Raw genomic sequence first — 17,254 nt, 5'->3', positions numbered from 1 at the left:
TGTCTATCAGTGTATGGCACAGCAACTAAACAATCAAAATGGAGTCAGCATGGCTAAGATGAATACATACTGGTACAAGAGGCAGGAAATAATGCATGGTTGTGAACTGATAGTATGCTAAATCTGGATAGAAATATTCTTCTTATAAGTCAGTAAGTAGATTTGAGGAAAACAAAATTTATTGTCCCCTTGCTATAATTTATTATGTAGAACAGTGTTATACTATGCCCAGTTTTATATATCTTGTCCTAGAGTTCAGTAATGCTAAATACTTAATATAAGTGCTTTAGAGATAAAATGTTATTATGAGATGATCCTTATCTTACAAAATTAGAATATGAAATCAACCCTTTGCCAGTTACTTGACAAATTCTTTAATAATTCATGTGTAATTAAATAATGTTTTCAAGTAGGAATATGTAGCATGTGTTTGACCCATACATGGATTAGATATGATAAAATAATATACTTCCAGTTTTCCTATAAATTAGAAATTTATTTAAATACTGTTATAGAAATATCAAATATCCACATAAAATCCTATAAAAAACAATATGAAATTTAAAGTCTTTTAAGATTATTTATGGGGCTAGATCCATAACTTAGCTTCTTGTAGAGGACTGGGTTATGACTTCCAGTATCCACAAGATAGTTAACATCTATCTGTCACTACAGCTGCAGGGTATCTAATACCCTCTCTGATCTTTTCAGTTATTGTACATATGCGGTATACAGACATATGCAGGTGGAACACCTGTAAACAGAAAATAAAGAATATATTATATAAAACAATATATGTGTTCTTTATATCAGGTAAGGACATCAGGCATAAATTTGGAATATGTGAATAACAGCTATAGTACCAAATTATTTCAGTTTTCTTATAACTTGTTTTAACTTCATCATCTACTGTTTGTTTTTAAAATATAAAATATAATTTGTTTATAGGATTTTCTTTACATTTTAAATGTTTCATTTAGTGTCTATCAGTGTATGGCACAGCAAATAAACAATCAAAATGGAGTCAGCATGGCTAAGATGAATACGTACTGCTACAAGAAGCAGGAAAGAATGCATGGTTGTGAACTGATAGTATGCTAAATCTGGATAGAAATATTCTTCTTATAAGTCAGTAAGTAGATTTGAGGAAAACAAAATATATTGTTTAAATTAAATTGTTTATTATTTAAATTTGTTAAATTGTTATTTATTATTTAAATATTGCATATATGACTATGCTTCAGTAGTTCTGTTGAAATGAGAGTCTGAGCTGTCACTTTTAACAAATTCATCCCATTCCCTTCTTCTACTCTAGCTGTAAGCAATGCAGCACAGTGCTTGTTGATGTACTTTCTCATTACCACTTACAGTGAACAAGAAGTTAGGACTAGTTCATGGTACTAAATACTGGAACCAGTACATAACAGTACATTTACCATTGAAATGGTAAAAATAATTGGCTGCTTATATCTATATTGTGTGTGTGTGTGTGTGTGTGTGTGTGTGTGTGTGTGTGTGCATGCACACTCATGTGTGGTGCACGTATCTATTCTAGTATAACGTATCTCTTATAAGAAAGTCCAGAATATAGTAATTTCTACATTTTAATTGCTATTATTGATTTCACATATATAATTTATATTCATATTAAAAGGTATTTTCAGCAGAGAATTTAAGACTGTTCCATCAGCCATAGGAATATAAAATTGTCTACTAAGAAAAAGAGAACAATTTGTTACCAAGAGCTGGAATAAATACCTTGTGTTTTTATAAATCTCGTTTGTTTTCTTATAACCAAAAGTATTCCTTCTAGACATTTATTACTCCTCAAACCCTATTGAAGATTTTCTTAGAGGATTATTAGCAAGGAGCAGTTTTATAAGACATGAAATATTTAATTTTCTCATAAATAATGTTAGAAATGCAGAGAAAATGAGAGTACTAAATATCCTATATATAATAAAGTAATGAAATGAGGAAGAATAACAAGCCTTAGCAATTTAGTGAGAACAGTAGAGGAGGGGGAGACCATTAGGTCAGTAGAACATGGTGTCAGGATGAAACTCCTGAGTTCTGGGGTAAAAGGTTACATATAAGTTTTAATTGCATCTACAAAAAACAAGCAAAAGAATTCTTAATGTTTGAATAAGTGAGGGTTGTGATGGCCAAAAAACCCCACACTGAATGACAGAGTTCAATAATGCAATCAGGAGGGGGACCCATTAACCCTCAAAAAGACACAAGAAAAGTTCCAGACTCAGCTTCCTCCTTGAACTAGACTTAGCTTGGAGTTATCTGGGAGCTTGTCAGTTGGGTTTGGCTGGATCAGAATGGTTGGTGGACATATCACTGAGGTATTTTCATGATTGATAACTGATGAAGGAGGTCTCTGCTCACTGTGGGCAGTGCTGTTATAGTCAGCAGCTGCTGGGTGGGATAAATTAATTAGTTTAGCAAAAACTAGAGTGCAGCCATTGAGATATTTTCTCCCATGTTTTCTGCTTCAAGCCGCTGCCTTGGCGTCCCTGTAACTTGCCATCTGAAATAGACCTTGTTTCTTCTCTCAACCCCTAGAAAAAACTGTTACTTCTGACTTGGTTCTTAGGCTGACTGCCCTGTATTTCTATCATATCAATGTGTTCCTTCTTATGTTTTTTAAAATAATATTTTGGTGCATGTGTTTCATCATTTCTTTTGACCCAGATTCATTGGGATGATAATGTTGCAGAATGATGATATGGGTTTTAATACTGTGTCTCTGAGCAAAGCCTACTATATAGTGAGGATATGCAGCATTCTGACCATCAGAGAGACAGTCCAAATACCTCCATTAGATTCGGTGTTCTAGGAAGACCATTTCCTCAGTCTTCTGCTCAGAACAGAAAGTGCATAGAGTGGTTATTCAGGTTTTATTTAAAAAATATGAACACTGAATTGCAATCAAAGAATTTAAATACTGACATGTGTAATAAGAATGGCTTTACATGTAGAATTATAGGGAACTTCATTGAATACTAGTCTTGGTTCTATTAAAGTCATGGACAATTTGTTCTATATTGTGTTCATGTTTATAGCTATAATTATTTGTTTTCTTTGTTAAGCACATATTCATTCTATATATTAATTATCAAGGCTACTTACAGTTCCTGGCCGTGGATAAGGGACTCTTCCTTGGTAAGGCACCCACTGATAGTTGGGACCATCTCTGTGAGCATATGGACCAAGGAATACCCTCCTTACATCGCTCATGCTGTACATACACACAGCAGATCCCTTAAAGATGTTGCTAGAAAAGAGTAGAAACTGATTTTTACATATAGTCAATGGCAGTGTGGTAGCTTACACTTAGTAATTCTGATCTTAATGATCAAATCAAACATAACTTTTTGCAATCACAAATATTGTTTGGGATTAACTTGATCTCATAGATGTATTATATCAATGGTTAAAGGAATAAATGATAATTTATCTAAAGTATGTAAAATAATATTTGGTATTCACTAAATATATATATTCATATCAAATATAAACTATTAAAGATGAATAGAAAAGACATATATGGATGATTACCTCTGAATATTTAGCTTTGATGCTGTAAATAAACACTTAAAACTGTTTAAGCCTCAAGAATCATCACTGAAGAAAGAAAATTATCATAGTATCAAGACTGTTTAAGAAGTCATTTTAAAAGCTAAAACTGATGCTCTAATGGAATGTACAATGACACATGGTAGGTCATATTACAATATCTTAAACTCTAAAACCAAGAAGATACAAGCTTAAGTAACAGAGCTGAACATCTGAAATCAGCAAGAAATTAAACATTATCTCTACAACATTGAGCATAGATCTAAGATCATAAATGTTACACCATGATCAAAGTGGAGAATTATGGCAGTTATTCCTATCATTCCCTATATCAAAAACAGGAAATCGAAATAACTGTAAGTTTGTTATTGAGATGAAACTATTTTCCTTTTATTTTGTTTACAAAAACACAGCTTATATGATGTATTATATAAAAACATAACATGCATGCATTCATAAATCTTATCGTTACCTATACATCTTATTTAAATCACACATAAATCATGCCACACAAGAGTCATGACTTCTTAAATTATAAATACAGTTCATTAGGCAATGACACATGACTGAAGCTGATGTTTATTGTGCTCTCTCAACCACTTATTATGGGTACTTGGCTGAGTACTAACCACAATATGTATAAAATTTGTTACTTTCGTGATAGAATAAATTATAAGCTAACAGACATTGGTACACCACCTTTCAGTTCAAGTTAGTTGCAAAATCCCCTTTAAATTGTTATATACTTAGGTATCTATTTATGAGTCAGGTAGTTCTGAGGTTTGATGCACACAATTTAGAGATGTTTGTCAACAATAACCTATCTCATTGAAAAGAGAGAAGACATTATTTAACCATTTAAACTGTAGTAAGGAACATGTTGGTCCCTAATACTAGCATGAGAATTAACTATGAATTGGTTATAGAGATTCAGATTCTTAAATCCAGGATAATTCTTATAGGGTCAGAAACTATCATTTACATTTTGTAGTGGAAATTTGTATATATGATTTGTAGAATAGAGAAATTAAGTTTTAACACATTCTTAGTGATTCTCACATACACTGAAAACCTGAGAAATGTTTGTTGCTCTAGGAAGTGGGGAAACAGAAAAACAGATTGGCACTTACTTCCCAACTCCCATAACCTTTACAGCACTTGTCTAGTTTTAACACCAAAGCTCATTAATACATAGGCAAAAGGACATGCAAACAGATTTAATAATATAGGTTTCTTCTTTTCTAATGTTAAGTTTATTAAGTAATCATGTCAGTATGATTTATAATGTAATATTTGTAAATAAACCAGATTTAGGTTCTACAATTAATTTTTCTCTTTAAGTTACCTCCACTACTGAGAGGATTCAGTATTATTTTAAATGGTCATAGTCACCTATAATACTTCTGAGTGGAATCAATATTATTTTTATTTTAAATACTTTGCTATGTTTCATTGCATGTGCTTACTAATAGCCATGCCAATATGTGTATATTTCTTCTAAAAACTCCAGATAGTTTGTCTCTGTACATGCAGAATTCAAAGGACAATTTGCATGAGTCAGTTTTCTTCTTCAACCCTGTAGGTTCTGGACATCCAGCTCTGGTTGTCAGCCTTGTTAGCAAGCAGCTTCACCCCAGCAGCTTCTCAGTAGCCCAACCCCCTTGATGATTTGTAAAAGCAAAGCACTAATTAAATCGTATCAGTGCATGTCCACAGCAGGGACTCACAAACACTCAAAAAACAAAATGAAGAAAGAAGCTACAGAGTGAAGACTTTACCTAAAACAATAATAAAAACTCCATTTACCTTGATGTTGTGAACACTCCATAGACAATTGGATTTTTAGGATCTTTAGAGTTCATTAGGAATACATCCTCTGTTTGAAAACAAAGCCTATTAGTTTATAGTTCTGATAAATGCTGAACATATATGTATATAATGTCATGCATCAAACATCAGCCACTTACGCAATTCATCAAAATGCGTGTCAATGCCATTGGGACCTGGCACAGAGCAAATCAGGCGTGCTTTCAGGAATGTAGTCCATTTATTCACAAGACTTCTGTGTCCTCCAAAGTCATTCTGAAAGATAAGAAAAGCCATTCCATAGAGCAAGTGTGTACAGTAATGTCAATATGCCTTTGTTTTTATTTCTTAACTTCAGACACATAAACGCAATCTTCATTTTTTTCAGTTTTGATTTTTTCCATTAATTTTTTAATAAATTAATTTATCTTTATACTCCATATTCCATTTCCTATCCCCCCATCTACCCTCTGATTGCTCCACATCCCACACCTCCTCCCCCACATGTCTCTATGTGGATGCCCCCAACCCACTCCTGTGGCCTCCAGTCTCTTGAGGGTTAGGTGCATTATCTCTGAGTGAATTTTTTTTATTATTATTAAAGAATGATCTTTTCTTGTAACCAAGAAGTTACTCATTCTTCATTTTCAAATGTGACATAGCCATTCTAATTGATTGCATATAAACTATTAACCCATTTATTATATAAGCTTAACCTTATGACTTTTTCAAAAGCAATTAATTATAATATAATTTTCAATCATTTTCTACATTTATTTATCTATCATGAAACTCTTTTATGTCAGTGGAAAAGAAATGAAATTGTAAATGCCCTTTTTTCTTTACCTCACCTTGCATATCTGACCTATTCTAGCATGAGTGGCTTTTCCAGAATGTTCTCCATCTATTGCATTTTCTCGGAAGAAAAAATATACTTTGTCGTCTTCAGGGTTATCACTCTCTGGGATGAGATGGGCACTGATGAATCTAGGATCTGAGAAAAACATCATATTTATTAATTTGAAATTTAATGAATAGTAATTTTATGTAGTATTCATTTTTACTTCTTTCTGATGCCTTTGTGACATGTTAAGAAAGTAATATTTCCTTGCTTAGCTCACTTTTTTCAGGCTCATTTTACCTGATGCCAGTCCATTATGAATTATATCATAAATTATATTTTAAAAAAATTTCAACAGAAGATATTTTTTCAGAGTGTTAGGCATGGGTTGCAAAAGCCACATAGCTGAAAATATAATAAAACCTAGAGTTATTTGTAATGAAAGCAAAAAAAGGGAAAATGACAAATAATATAGAATCTACTAATAATAGCAGAAAATATATCAGCAGTCTTCAGAGTTCCTCCTTAAAAATACTATTATAAATAACTGTGTTGGTATGGCTGTATATGCTATAAACTAAATTGTGTAATCGTTTCAAGGTGATACCATGCAGTTTGCTGTGTTCAACTCATAGAAAATCTTTTTAGAATTGTGCAGATATCTAAACTATTGCAGAAATCTAACTTCACACTGATGGTTAACAGAATATATCCTGGGAAAATGAGCAAACCATAAAGTTAGCTTTATTCATGTAAAATCCATGTCATCTAGTCCTGATCTAAACCTTTAAATAATCACCATTATCATGTGATCTATACTTGTGACATCTTCTAAATCTTGCTCTGCTATAATACACTCCACGGTATGCTTCACAGAGATATTCATCTCTTTATTTCAGGCTAATTATACTGACTCTGTAAGTAATGTAGAACACATTAAATATTTCCCATAAATAAGAATAATGCACTAGTAATTTATAAATAGAAGTATCTTGTGCTAGAAGTCTGAAAGACTCTAAAAATGATAGATTATTTTAACATTTATTATAGATGAGCTTGCTTTAGTGAATACAATTCTATTTGATCATATGCCTCCATATATTTACACACACACATTCCTCATGAGGAATGGCAAGCAAATATCTGACATAGTTAGACTATGTAATTAGCACTGGTATGGTGCTAAAGGAAGTCTTACACCAAGTCTGGAAATCACCTTCTCAGGCAAAAAGAGGGCAAGAGTGAAAACTGCATGATTCTGCTTTCATACTAGAGACACTGAGGAAGAAGTTGATCAAATGTCTCCCTCTATACGGATGCAATGTTTCTACAAATACTGGATTAATAAAGAATTTAAAGCCACCAAAGTTAACTACCTTTTGTTAGATTACTTCTTGTAGAAAATAGCTTATTTTGAATGAAAGGCTTCAGCCAAATCCATGTTTATAAGAACGCATATAACAGTAAATTTGAGAGGAGAAGATAATTTATAGTACATCCTCCCATGACCAAGCATCAACTTAAGAACACACAGTATTATAGTTATAATGCATCTTTTATTATTTTGCCATTTTATGTTTTTAAGAAAGAATATATTATGTTTTCAACATGATATTCAAATAAATTTATTTTCATGTATCTCTTACCATCTGTATTTTCATTTTACTAAATGATTTCTATGTATCTACTCTTCATTTTTATTATAGCAGATCACAGGCTACTATGATAAGTATTTGCTGTCCTCATGATACTGTCACCAACTATCAAATAGGAAAATATTCTAATTCTTAAGTTGCACAAGAAAGCACCAAACCAAGAGTTTGGAAAGACAATAAAAACAAACAAACAAACAAACAAAAACAAATAGTTCTCAGTTTTTTCTTTTCTTAGAAGTTAAGATGTGAGGAACAAAGGGTGTCTTACAAAGAAAGTAAACATGTAGAGGATGACAGAAACAACAGAGAACGTTGTGTCCAGAGAAGGAAAAGTGGTCAGAGATGTTGACAGAAAGTTAAGATTTAAGAGATGAAGTTCTATTCAGGGATGAATAAATCCTCACAGCAGTGGGAAGGAGAAACAATAATGCATTTCAAACACAATAACATTCATATGTTACTATGGAAGGATTGCTGCTCTCATTGCTTCAAAGAATAAAATAAGAAAGAGGGTGGACGTGAGCAGAGAAAAGTCACAGTAAGGCGAGAAGGAAGGCAAAGCAGCCACAGACAAAGCACAGAAGCAGTAGGAACCTGGGTGAGCAAGAGATAGTGAAGAAGAAAAAAAGGATACACGGACCCACCATTTTAATTTAGACTTGATGGCTTATATTCACTTGTAGAAAGTTAAAGGCATGGAGTAATGGTTGAGACCATGGAAAATTAAGGAACTTCTGACTTAAACCAATGACTGAAGAAAAGTTACTTTACAGAAAGAGAGAATATGTAAAAAAGGGCCAAATGGAGTGGAGAAGGAACATGACCTTAGTTTAGTGCATTTAAGACTGATAGACTTGTGCCTTTTTCTCTTTCAAACATACTCACTCACTCACTTACTTGCATGCACACACGCACATATTCACTCACACATGCACATACACATGCGCGCACATACACTCACACGTGCACATGCACACACGCATGCACACTCACACACACACTCACACATGCATGCACATGCACACTCACATACACATACTCATACACATACACTCACACACATGCACACACACGTACATACCCACACGCACATGCACATGCACACGCACAGTCACTCACACTCACACACACTCATACACACACACGCACGCATGCATAATACATGCATGAACATACACTCACTCACACACATACACATACACGCACGCATGCATATGTGCACATACACACATGGCACACACACGTGCACAACACACTTATATACACACGCACACACACACACACACACACACACACACACACACTATTATCCAGAAGAGGATGACCACATTTGAGGTTAGTTGAACTGGAGATGACAAAATGACTTGAAGGATACTAGCTAAAGGAGAATAGAATTTAGGCCTTGTGGCTGGAACATAAAAAGCTAAGCACGAGCGCATGTGTTTGCACTTGGTCTTCAGCTAGCAAGGCCATTTTGGGATGGCAAGGAACCTTCAGCATATCGTGTGTAAACGGATGAAGTGGACTGCTAGGGAGCGGTCTTTAGATTTCTAGTCCAACCTCATTTTCTGTTCCCTCTTTCGTAGTTTCTGAGATGTTCGCAGGACAATTTCCACTACCCACACACAGGCCTTCCTGATAGAATGGTCTATGTCCAGTGTATTATGAATAATTAGACTTTTCTATCTGAGAGTTTTATTAGAGTGATAAGCAAAGTAACTAACACAGACCCTACATCCCAAAGAAAAGTGATTTAAAGATTTAAAGAAACGGAGTGGTTGCCACAGAGTTGGTATTCAGTGGATTTCTTCCATCTTCCCTCTTCAACAACCCTTTACTTCGACTTCAAGTTTCCTTTTTAAATTTCTTTATGGAAACAGGTAGAGATTTAGATGGCATTGGAATGTCTTCTGTCCATCAGAACACAGGACCAATGCCCAGGCCCCAGTTCCTATCTGTTCCCCAGTTTCACTAACTCGGGTCTTTTTCATTTTCACCAGTATTTCCTTGTAGGCATCAGGAAATACCAAACCATCCAGTAAAGGTTGGTTTGGATGTGCTTATCTACTGACAAAAATGTACTCAGGTCTTTCTAAAATTTGCATTTTTTCTTATTTCTTGAGTCTTTTTTTAATACTGAATTTGAGTTATTAAATATCTAATACCATTCTTCCTATCTTTTCCCCTTCCTCCCTTTCTTCCTTTCTTTCTTTCTTTCTTTCCTTCTTTCTTTCTTTCTTCAAGTTTCTAAACCTCTCAACATGTACACTTTCCGAACTTCTCTATGGATGATTTTTTTTTCTTTCTACTCTTTAAAGGAACTGACTGTCTAGTTTGCCTTGCACTACTCTAGGATCTTAATTCTGCTTATATTATTGTTTCTCTTTGGGCATCTATTCTCTCAAAGTCTCGTGCGTTAGCAGAGCACATCCCAGTTGCTTTCTTTTCATATCCAAATTGTGCACGCCATGGTTTTGCTTAAAAGTTTTCCTCAGTTCTTCATTTCAGCTTTGCCGAATGTGGCCTGGAAGGTCCTCCTGCACATTCCTTTCAAAGCTGCCTTACTCTTGCACTTCTCATTTTGATTCGTGCTACCTCTACTGCTTTTATATAAATACTCATTTTACCTAAATAGTCTCCACTGCCCGCAGAAGTTTCCTCTGCCTCCTAAGTCCCTGAAACTTTTCTCTACTGTCTCACTGCACAACAGCCCTACTTCCGCTGATGCAGTCATGCTCTCATTAATATATAGAAGAGTTTTCTGCACAAATCTAGCAGCTGTAGAGTATAACGTGTTTCCTCTAGCCATCTATGCAGTGCTACATGCATAAGTACAAATCTATTGATAGTGTGTATTCCATAGAGCAAACTCCTGGTACTACAGATATGGCAGGGTGGTCATGGTAAGCAAAGATGACACAAGGACAAATGTCACACTGAAACACTGATAATTACAAATGAAGATAGTCAGTACACATGCTTGAGCTTGGTCAAAATTTTGACTGTATGTGATCTACCCCAAGAAACAAGTGGTGAAAGAAGCTGCCAGTTACATTAGTCACAATGTACCCAAGGTAGAAAAAAAACAATGAGAAAGAATGTTGGCTGCAACGTAAGCTCCACATCTCTTTCCCACAAAATGGACCATGCTTTCCTTACAGGGTTCCTTCAATGAACCTGTTAACTGGTTCAGACTATCTAAAACACACCTCACTAGTTGCTTTCCCAGCTGTGTGTCGACCGCCTTACCCGTCCAGTGGAAATAAGGAGGCAAACACCGAGCCCTTCTCCATGCAGTTTAATCAGGAACCTTCATTTTTACTTCTTCTCTAGCTAGCTTCTTTTATATTCTTCTATACCTTCTTCTTACGTCTTACTTATTACTACTTACATCTTATTAGTTACATCTTATTAGTTACATACTTATTCCTAATTCTACATCTTACATCTGTCCTTACATTTTACTTCTATATCTACATCTTCTCTCCCATCCCATTACCAGCCCCAATTCTACATACTTACTTCTAAATCTCTCCTAACCCATCACCAGCCCTAATTCTACATACTGACTATCTCTACATACTTACTCAAAACTCTTACATACATCTTACTTCTATATCTACATACTTACTCCTATCTATACATACTTATTCACTATCCTCTATCTTACTTCTATCTATATACTTACTCCTATCTAATTACATCTTACTTACTATCACTCCAGCCCCCAGCCCTTGTGGGTTAAATACTTTCCCTGGTCCCAATCAGCATCAGCTACGTGGCAAAGCACAATAGGCTGTGAATCATGCCAGCTTGCATCACAAACTAGAGGCACACAGCTTTTCCAACTAAGGCCTGTCTATCTCAATGCTCTCGGCTCTGGGTGGAGACCAGGTGTTCAATATATATATATATATATATACATATATATATATATATATGTATATATATATATATGGCGGCAGCTGTGGCTCCCCACAGCTGTGTTGTCCACATAAAATGACATTTTCTCCTGTCCATTTCTTAGCATTGTACTCGTCTACAGAATTCTTATTATTATATTCATCATAGTCACTTATTTGGTATTTGCAACTCTCTCTGGTTAGTTTCTACACATAAGAGGGTTTCCGCTCTGCTTTTGCATTTTCTCCAGATCTCTGTCCAGGGACCTATGCCTTTGTCTATTCTCTCCTGGAATATATATTTAATATATTTTCTATGCTTTCTGCCTCACCTTCTGTAATTGTTGTACCTTCCTTCACCTCTCAGTATGCGTGGTGGTTTAAATAAGAATGGTTGCAAGAGGTTCGTATATTTGTATTCTTAGTCACCAGGGAGTAGAACTATTTGAAAAGATTAAAAGGGTTAGGAGATATACTCTTGTTGGAGGAAATATATCCCTGGGGGTGGAAGTCTTTTTCTCTGCCTACAGATCAGGATGCAGTTCTCAACTACTGCCCCAGCATCTGCCTGCATGGGCTCATGCTTTCTGTCATGATGACATGGATTAAACCTCTGGAACTGTAAGCAAGACCAGGAAAAGAGCTTTCTTGTACAATAGTTGCCATAGTTATAATGTCTCTTCACAGCAATGAAACAGTGACCAACACAGTATGCAAACCCATTCACTGGCACCTGGTGCATATACCGCAGCTGGAATATATAAAACTCCATTTTCATTACTTGTTTTGTTTCTCCTTCTTAGTTGTTCCTATTTTTTTCTTTGTGGCTGAATACTGTATGGAAAACAATATGTAATTAAAAAGCAAATGATTTGGTGAATGGATGAGTGAGTTTATAAATAAATTAAACTGAGTTAAAAGAAAGAATAACATTCCTTTTCTTCATTGGATTACATTTGTAACTGTTTACTTCTTGTGCCTGTCTATATATGTGTGGGAACAATCACCCATGCCATACTAGGGAGGTCCAACTTGAAAGGCTTGGTTCTCAAGTTTCCCCATGACAGGGCCTCGAGGAGCTTGCTCTGATTGTCAGGCTTAATGGAACACACCTTTGCTTGTAGAGCCATTTTGATGACCCAAAGGTTCCAACCCAGGCTGGTCTTAAACTCCTGATATTCCTGCCTCTGCCTCTTTTGCATATTCTAAGAGCAGGTGCCGCCACAGTTTCCTTTCTGTTTGACATGGTTTGCTGAAGTTATTTTGATGGCACATACTCATTATAGACTCAGAAAAATTTAGGTTTCTGGGTATAAAAGTGATTAGACATGCTCCTTTATAACTGAAACTACTTTAAAAAGTGATTGCACAATGATGAGTTTTCAAAATGTTCCCTGAAAGTCTGTGAATGTTCTTTGAAGCTAGGAAAAGCTTTTCTTCTTTGATCTTATCCTTCTCCATTAAACAATTAATGAAGTAAAATTAATTTTCTGTTTGTCATTTTTTCAAAATTAGATTTCATCAGTAAGATTAAAATAACCTAAAACATGTCCCTCTGTTCTATGAGCTAAAAACAACACATATGTTACAGGCCAGAGATTCCCACTGTCCTGAGGATCAGCAGGTAGTCCAACAACTTGCCTTGCCACCAAATCCTGTAAGGAAAAACTTCACCACGATCCTTCCAATGGGCCGGCTTCTACTTTGTGAGTTCTCCTTAGCAGCCTAAGACTTTTCCTATCATTCAAAAAGAAAGCTACCACTCTGCCCAGCTACTTGTAGAAGGGGGCACAAAAAATGAAACAAACAAACAAACATCTAACTAGTTTATTTTCTTTTTGAGTCTGTGTCCTGTAAACTCCTAGAGCCAAAAGGAAAATGTCAATTTCCATTTCTCAGATAGGACTTTTTGTTTCACTGTTCTACCAAATCCATCGATACTAACAAACATAAATAAAAAGAACTCTTAATGATGTAAAGCTACAGCTTCACTAGCTCCTTTCATGTTGAAATGTTTTTCACTCTGTGAAGTCTGCCAAATCCCAGGTGATAAGGTTCAAGGAAATTAGCCACCTCACACACTTTGGACTAATTTCTTGGAATGTGGGGCAGGAAATTGGTGATAGTGTGTATTGAAACCTAAACATCAAACGAAGATGGCAAGATCCATTCCAACAAGATCAAAGGCCATGGATCCAACCAGCATAAAGCTTCAATATAAATACCATGAAAGGTAAACATAATTGGAAAGCATTTGGGTAGCTTAAAAGGCATGCCTCTGGCAAAGGGACGTTGTCTTTACAGATACTGTGGTACCTTTTGCAATGCTCTGGGCACACGGTAGAAGCTAAATAAATAATCTTATTTATCAATCTTGGGCCAATGCTGTTATGTGAAGCATGGAATCTTTAGTCTCATTAATAGCAATAAATCCTGGGTACATACAACACTGCTTTCTCTTCGCCTTTATCTCCTTCACCACCCCCTTGACATTCTTCTGTGTCTCATCCCACAGATGGCGGTTCTTGCAAAATTCACGTTTGGCACCACCTGCCACTCGTAACAGTACCACTCTGTTGAAATATTTTTAGCAGCTGCAAATTAAGTTGTCCTTCAGGTGCAATCTCACACTTAATGAAAATGACGACTTGGCATAGGCCACGTGCTGTGTTACCTGTGTGATTCATTTGAAAGGTTTAGCTTATTTAAATAATGAACCATTTCACTGCTCTCAGCATAAGAGTCAATTTGAATATAAACTTTGTCCATATTTGGGCCAGAATTTGGCTGGACTTTTCCACTCAACCAACAAGTTCTACCAGCTGGGTGATGATAGAATTGTTTTCTTTTCTGAACATGAATTAATTGGACATAACTATTAATCAGAGTTATCAGTTTTCTGAAGATGAATTAATTGGACATAACTATTAATCAGAGTTATCAGTGCATTTTGAAGAGGGTTGCTGGTTATTTTCTAAAATATAATTTTATATAGTTCTTTGGTAGAAAAACGATGGAATTAGTGATTTTCATCTCTCTCACACAAGTACCAAAAGGCCTAGTGAATGTTCCAGACAGACACAAACATCTGTAGTGAAATTACATCAGTGATTTCTGAGTAGGACAGCAGGAACACAGCATGCCTGCAGAAAACCAAATAAACAAAAACCAACCCAAGTCACACAGTTCTCTCAATCAATGGTGGCCCATCTAAGAAAAAGTGAGGAAATGACTGTTTAAAATGTTGCTGACTCATATAATATGAAGGCACACTATCTTTTCTTAAAATTTTAAATGAGATCCTACTGACACTAAGACAATGTGCTCCTCTGTAATAGGAGTTAAACAAAATAAGATAGAAATAATTTTTTAACTCACTAAATATTTAATGTTAAATGAGACCAAATAGAGTCATGCATAGTGGTTTGACTTAAAATACCAATATTTCAGAGGCTGGGGCAAGAGGATTATGAGTTCAGGGCTAATCTAGGCTACATAACATGCCACAGTCCAGCCTGAATGGAAACCCTGCTCCCCATCCAAGTACAAAATGCAAGTTAATGTCAACTAGCCTCAGTTTACTGTCAGAAAGTAGCTATCTCCAAGCAATGTTTGGAGAATATAAAAGGGATAATGCAGTTCTATCTATGTTTTTCTAAAGCATTCCATGGGCTTTCAAAACTGCTAGTGGATATTAATTTATAGCACTGTTTATAAAACTCAGTGATATCCTATAAAGTATAAATGTTTAAAAGTTAATGGTAGCATAAACTTTTACAGCTAGCAAAGCAAGCTGAATTAGACACTGGTTGATAAGGAAGCTATAAACCTGTTAGGAACAACTGAGAAAAGTAGACCCATTGTAAATTATTTAATGAGTAAAACTCTCTGGGTTCCAATATTGAAGCCTCTGGAGTCAAAACATTTACTAAGCAACTAGCTGGAAAGCTGGTAAGGGAAAAGTCATCAGAAATGGCAGCCAGCAACCAGAATAGCAGGCAAAAGTGACTGCTTTCTTCCTTTAGCTTTGTGCAGAAGGGCAAACAAAAGTCCCAAAGAACCAGCAGATCAGGAACAAGGCCCGGAACATTGAGAATGCAAAGCATGTAGCTTAAGGTCATCCCACATTCCTGGTTAACAGCATAAGCAGAGTAGATATATCATTTTTTGGCTGTGGAATAGAGAAGCATCTGGCTGCCAAGGAATGGCCTGGAAGAAGTTTTGCAGCTTAGCTGGCTGGGTAGCTGTGAGAAGCCCTTAGAATAGTTAAACCCTAGGAAAAGTTTGAGAGAGCCACATTCTCCTAGTCACATCATGGAGAGGAAAGGGAGAATGAGAGAGAGTGCAAACAAAAGCACCAGGCAGTGCTGATTGTGTAGCCTCCTGGGTGGAATGCACATCATTCAAATATTCGCTCACCCTGAAAGAGATTAAGACACAGAAGATGGTAAAGCACAAGCCAGTAGCTGACAGAACATGAACGTGAAGTCCTTTCTCCTGCCTTAAGCCTCATCGACTGCCCACACCAGTTATCCTACTATGTGCTGCAAGCTGTACATTAAAGCTATTTGCTGTACTGTATGGATTAAGACATTTGTTTTCGACATTATTTAAAAGCTGGTGGAAAGTTCACTGCTTTCTACTATAACCAAGTAGGACTATTTGAACTAAATGGTCATAACCAGTCCAGATGTCTGCAGCATTCCTCTTCTGAAGGGAAATTACAGCAGAGGAAGTGAAAGCCTTTGGGATATTGGACTTATTAGCATAAACATGTGAAGTTATCAAAACCATCACAGCGGAGTGTCATGCCTTCAGCCATTCACGTCAAAGCACATTAATCTCCACTTCCAACGTTTTCTTTCTTGATGTCGTTTTGGAGGTAGGGAATGTCTTCTCTATTAATTCACGCATCCTTTTTAAAGCACCCTTATTCTGAAACATTCTAGACTATACTCTTCATAGCAAAGCCCACACTCTTCCAAGCACCCTTCTTTCCAATCACCTTTACACACAATGTTGACATGGCGCATTTGGCAACATTCACAGAGTACAAAGCTTTTCTGTGAATTGAAAACTGTAGACTCCATCAAAAGTCATCCAATTGTTCACCACCCCCAAAATAACTCTAGCCTCACCTCCCTTATACTCTACTACCCTAGCAGCCCAGACCCCATTTTTTTCCATTCCTTAGTTCTGTTCTGTGGTCAATTGTAACAATGTTTTGAGTGGCCTCTTTCTACTTTCCAAAAACACTTTCTGAAAATTTTACAAGTGCAATTTTTTTCTCATTTCTGTATTGGCTGTTCTTGTATCCTACAACAACCTTTACAATGCTGTGCATTGTGCTTCTTCACACAGATCTGCCAGACAAGGCTCACCATTTATCTTTGCATCTTCCTTAGTTCTTTCGAGGTTTGATTTTTTTTTTTTTTTTTTTTTTTTTTTTTTTTTTTTTTTTT

The 17,254-nt window shown here is 35.8% G+C and overlaps 1 protein-coding gene across 4 annotated transcripts in view; it reads right to left on the bottom strand.

Moving 5' to 3' along the window:
- The window catches only part of Sema3a (semaphorin 3A), a 447,592-nt gene that overhangs the window by 33,620 nt on the left and 396,718 nt on the right, over positions 1 to 17,254 (bottom strand). For all 4 annotated transcript variants that reach the window (XM_031380015.1, XM_031380018.1, XM_031380016.1 and 1 more), the window contains 4 exons: positions 6,246 to 6,388; positions 5,556 to 5,670; positions 5,395 to 5,464; positions 3,142 to 3,286 (listed from right to left, as the gene is read on the bottom strand). In XM_031380015.1, coding sequence (XP_031235875.1) covers positions 3,142 to 3,286; positions 5,395 to 5,464; positions 5,556 to 5,670; positions 6,246 to 6,388 — 473 coding nt within the window. The remainder of the gene's footprint in view (positions 1 to 3,141; positions 3,287 to 5,394; positions 5,465 to 5,555; positions 5,671 to 6,245; positions 6,389 to 17,254) is intronic.

This window comes from Mastomys coucha, unplaced genomic scaffold, assembly GCF_008632895.1.
Source record: "Mastomys coucha isolate ucsf_1 unplaced genomic scaffold, UCSF_Mcou_1 pScaffold19, whole genome shotgun sequence".
NCBI lineage: Eukaryota > Metazoa > Chordata > Mammalia > Rodentia > Muridae > Mastomys > Mastomys coucha.
This window is presented reverse-complemented; position numbering and strand designations above follow the sequence as displayed.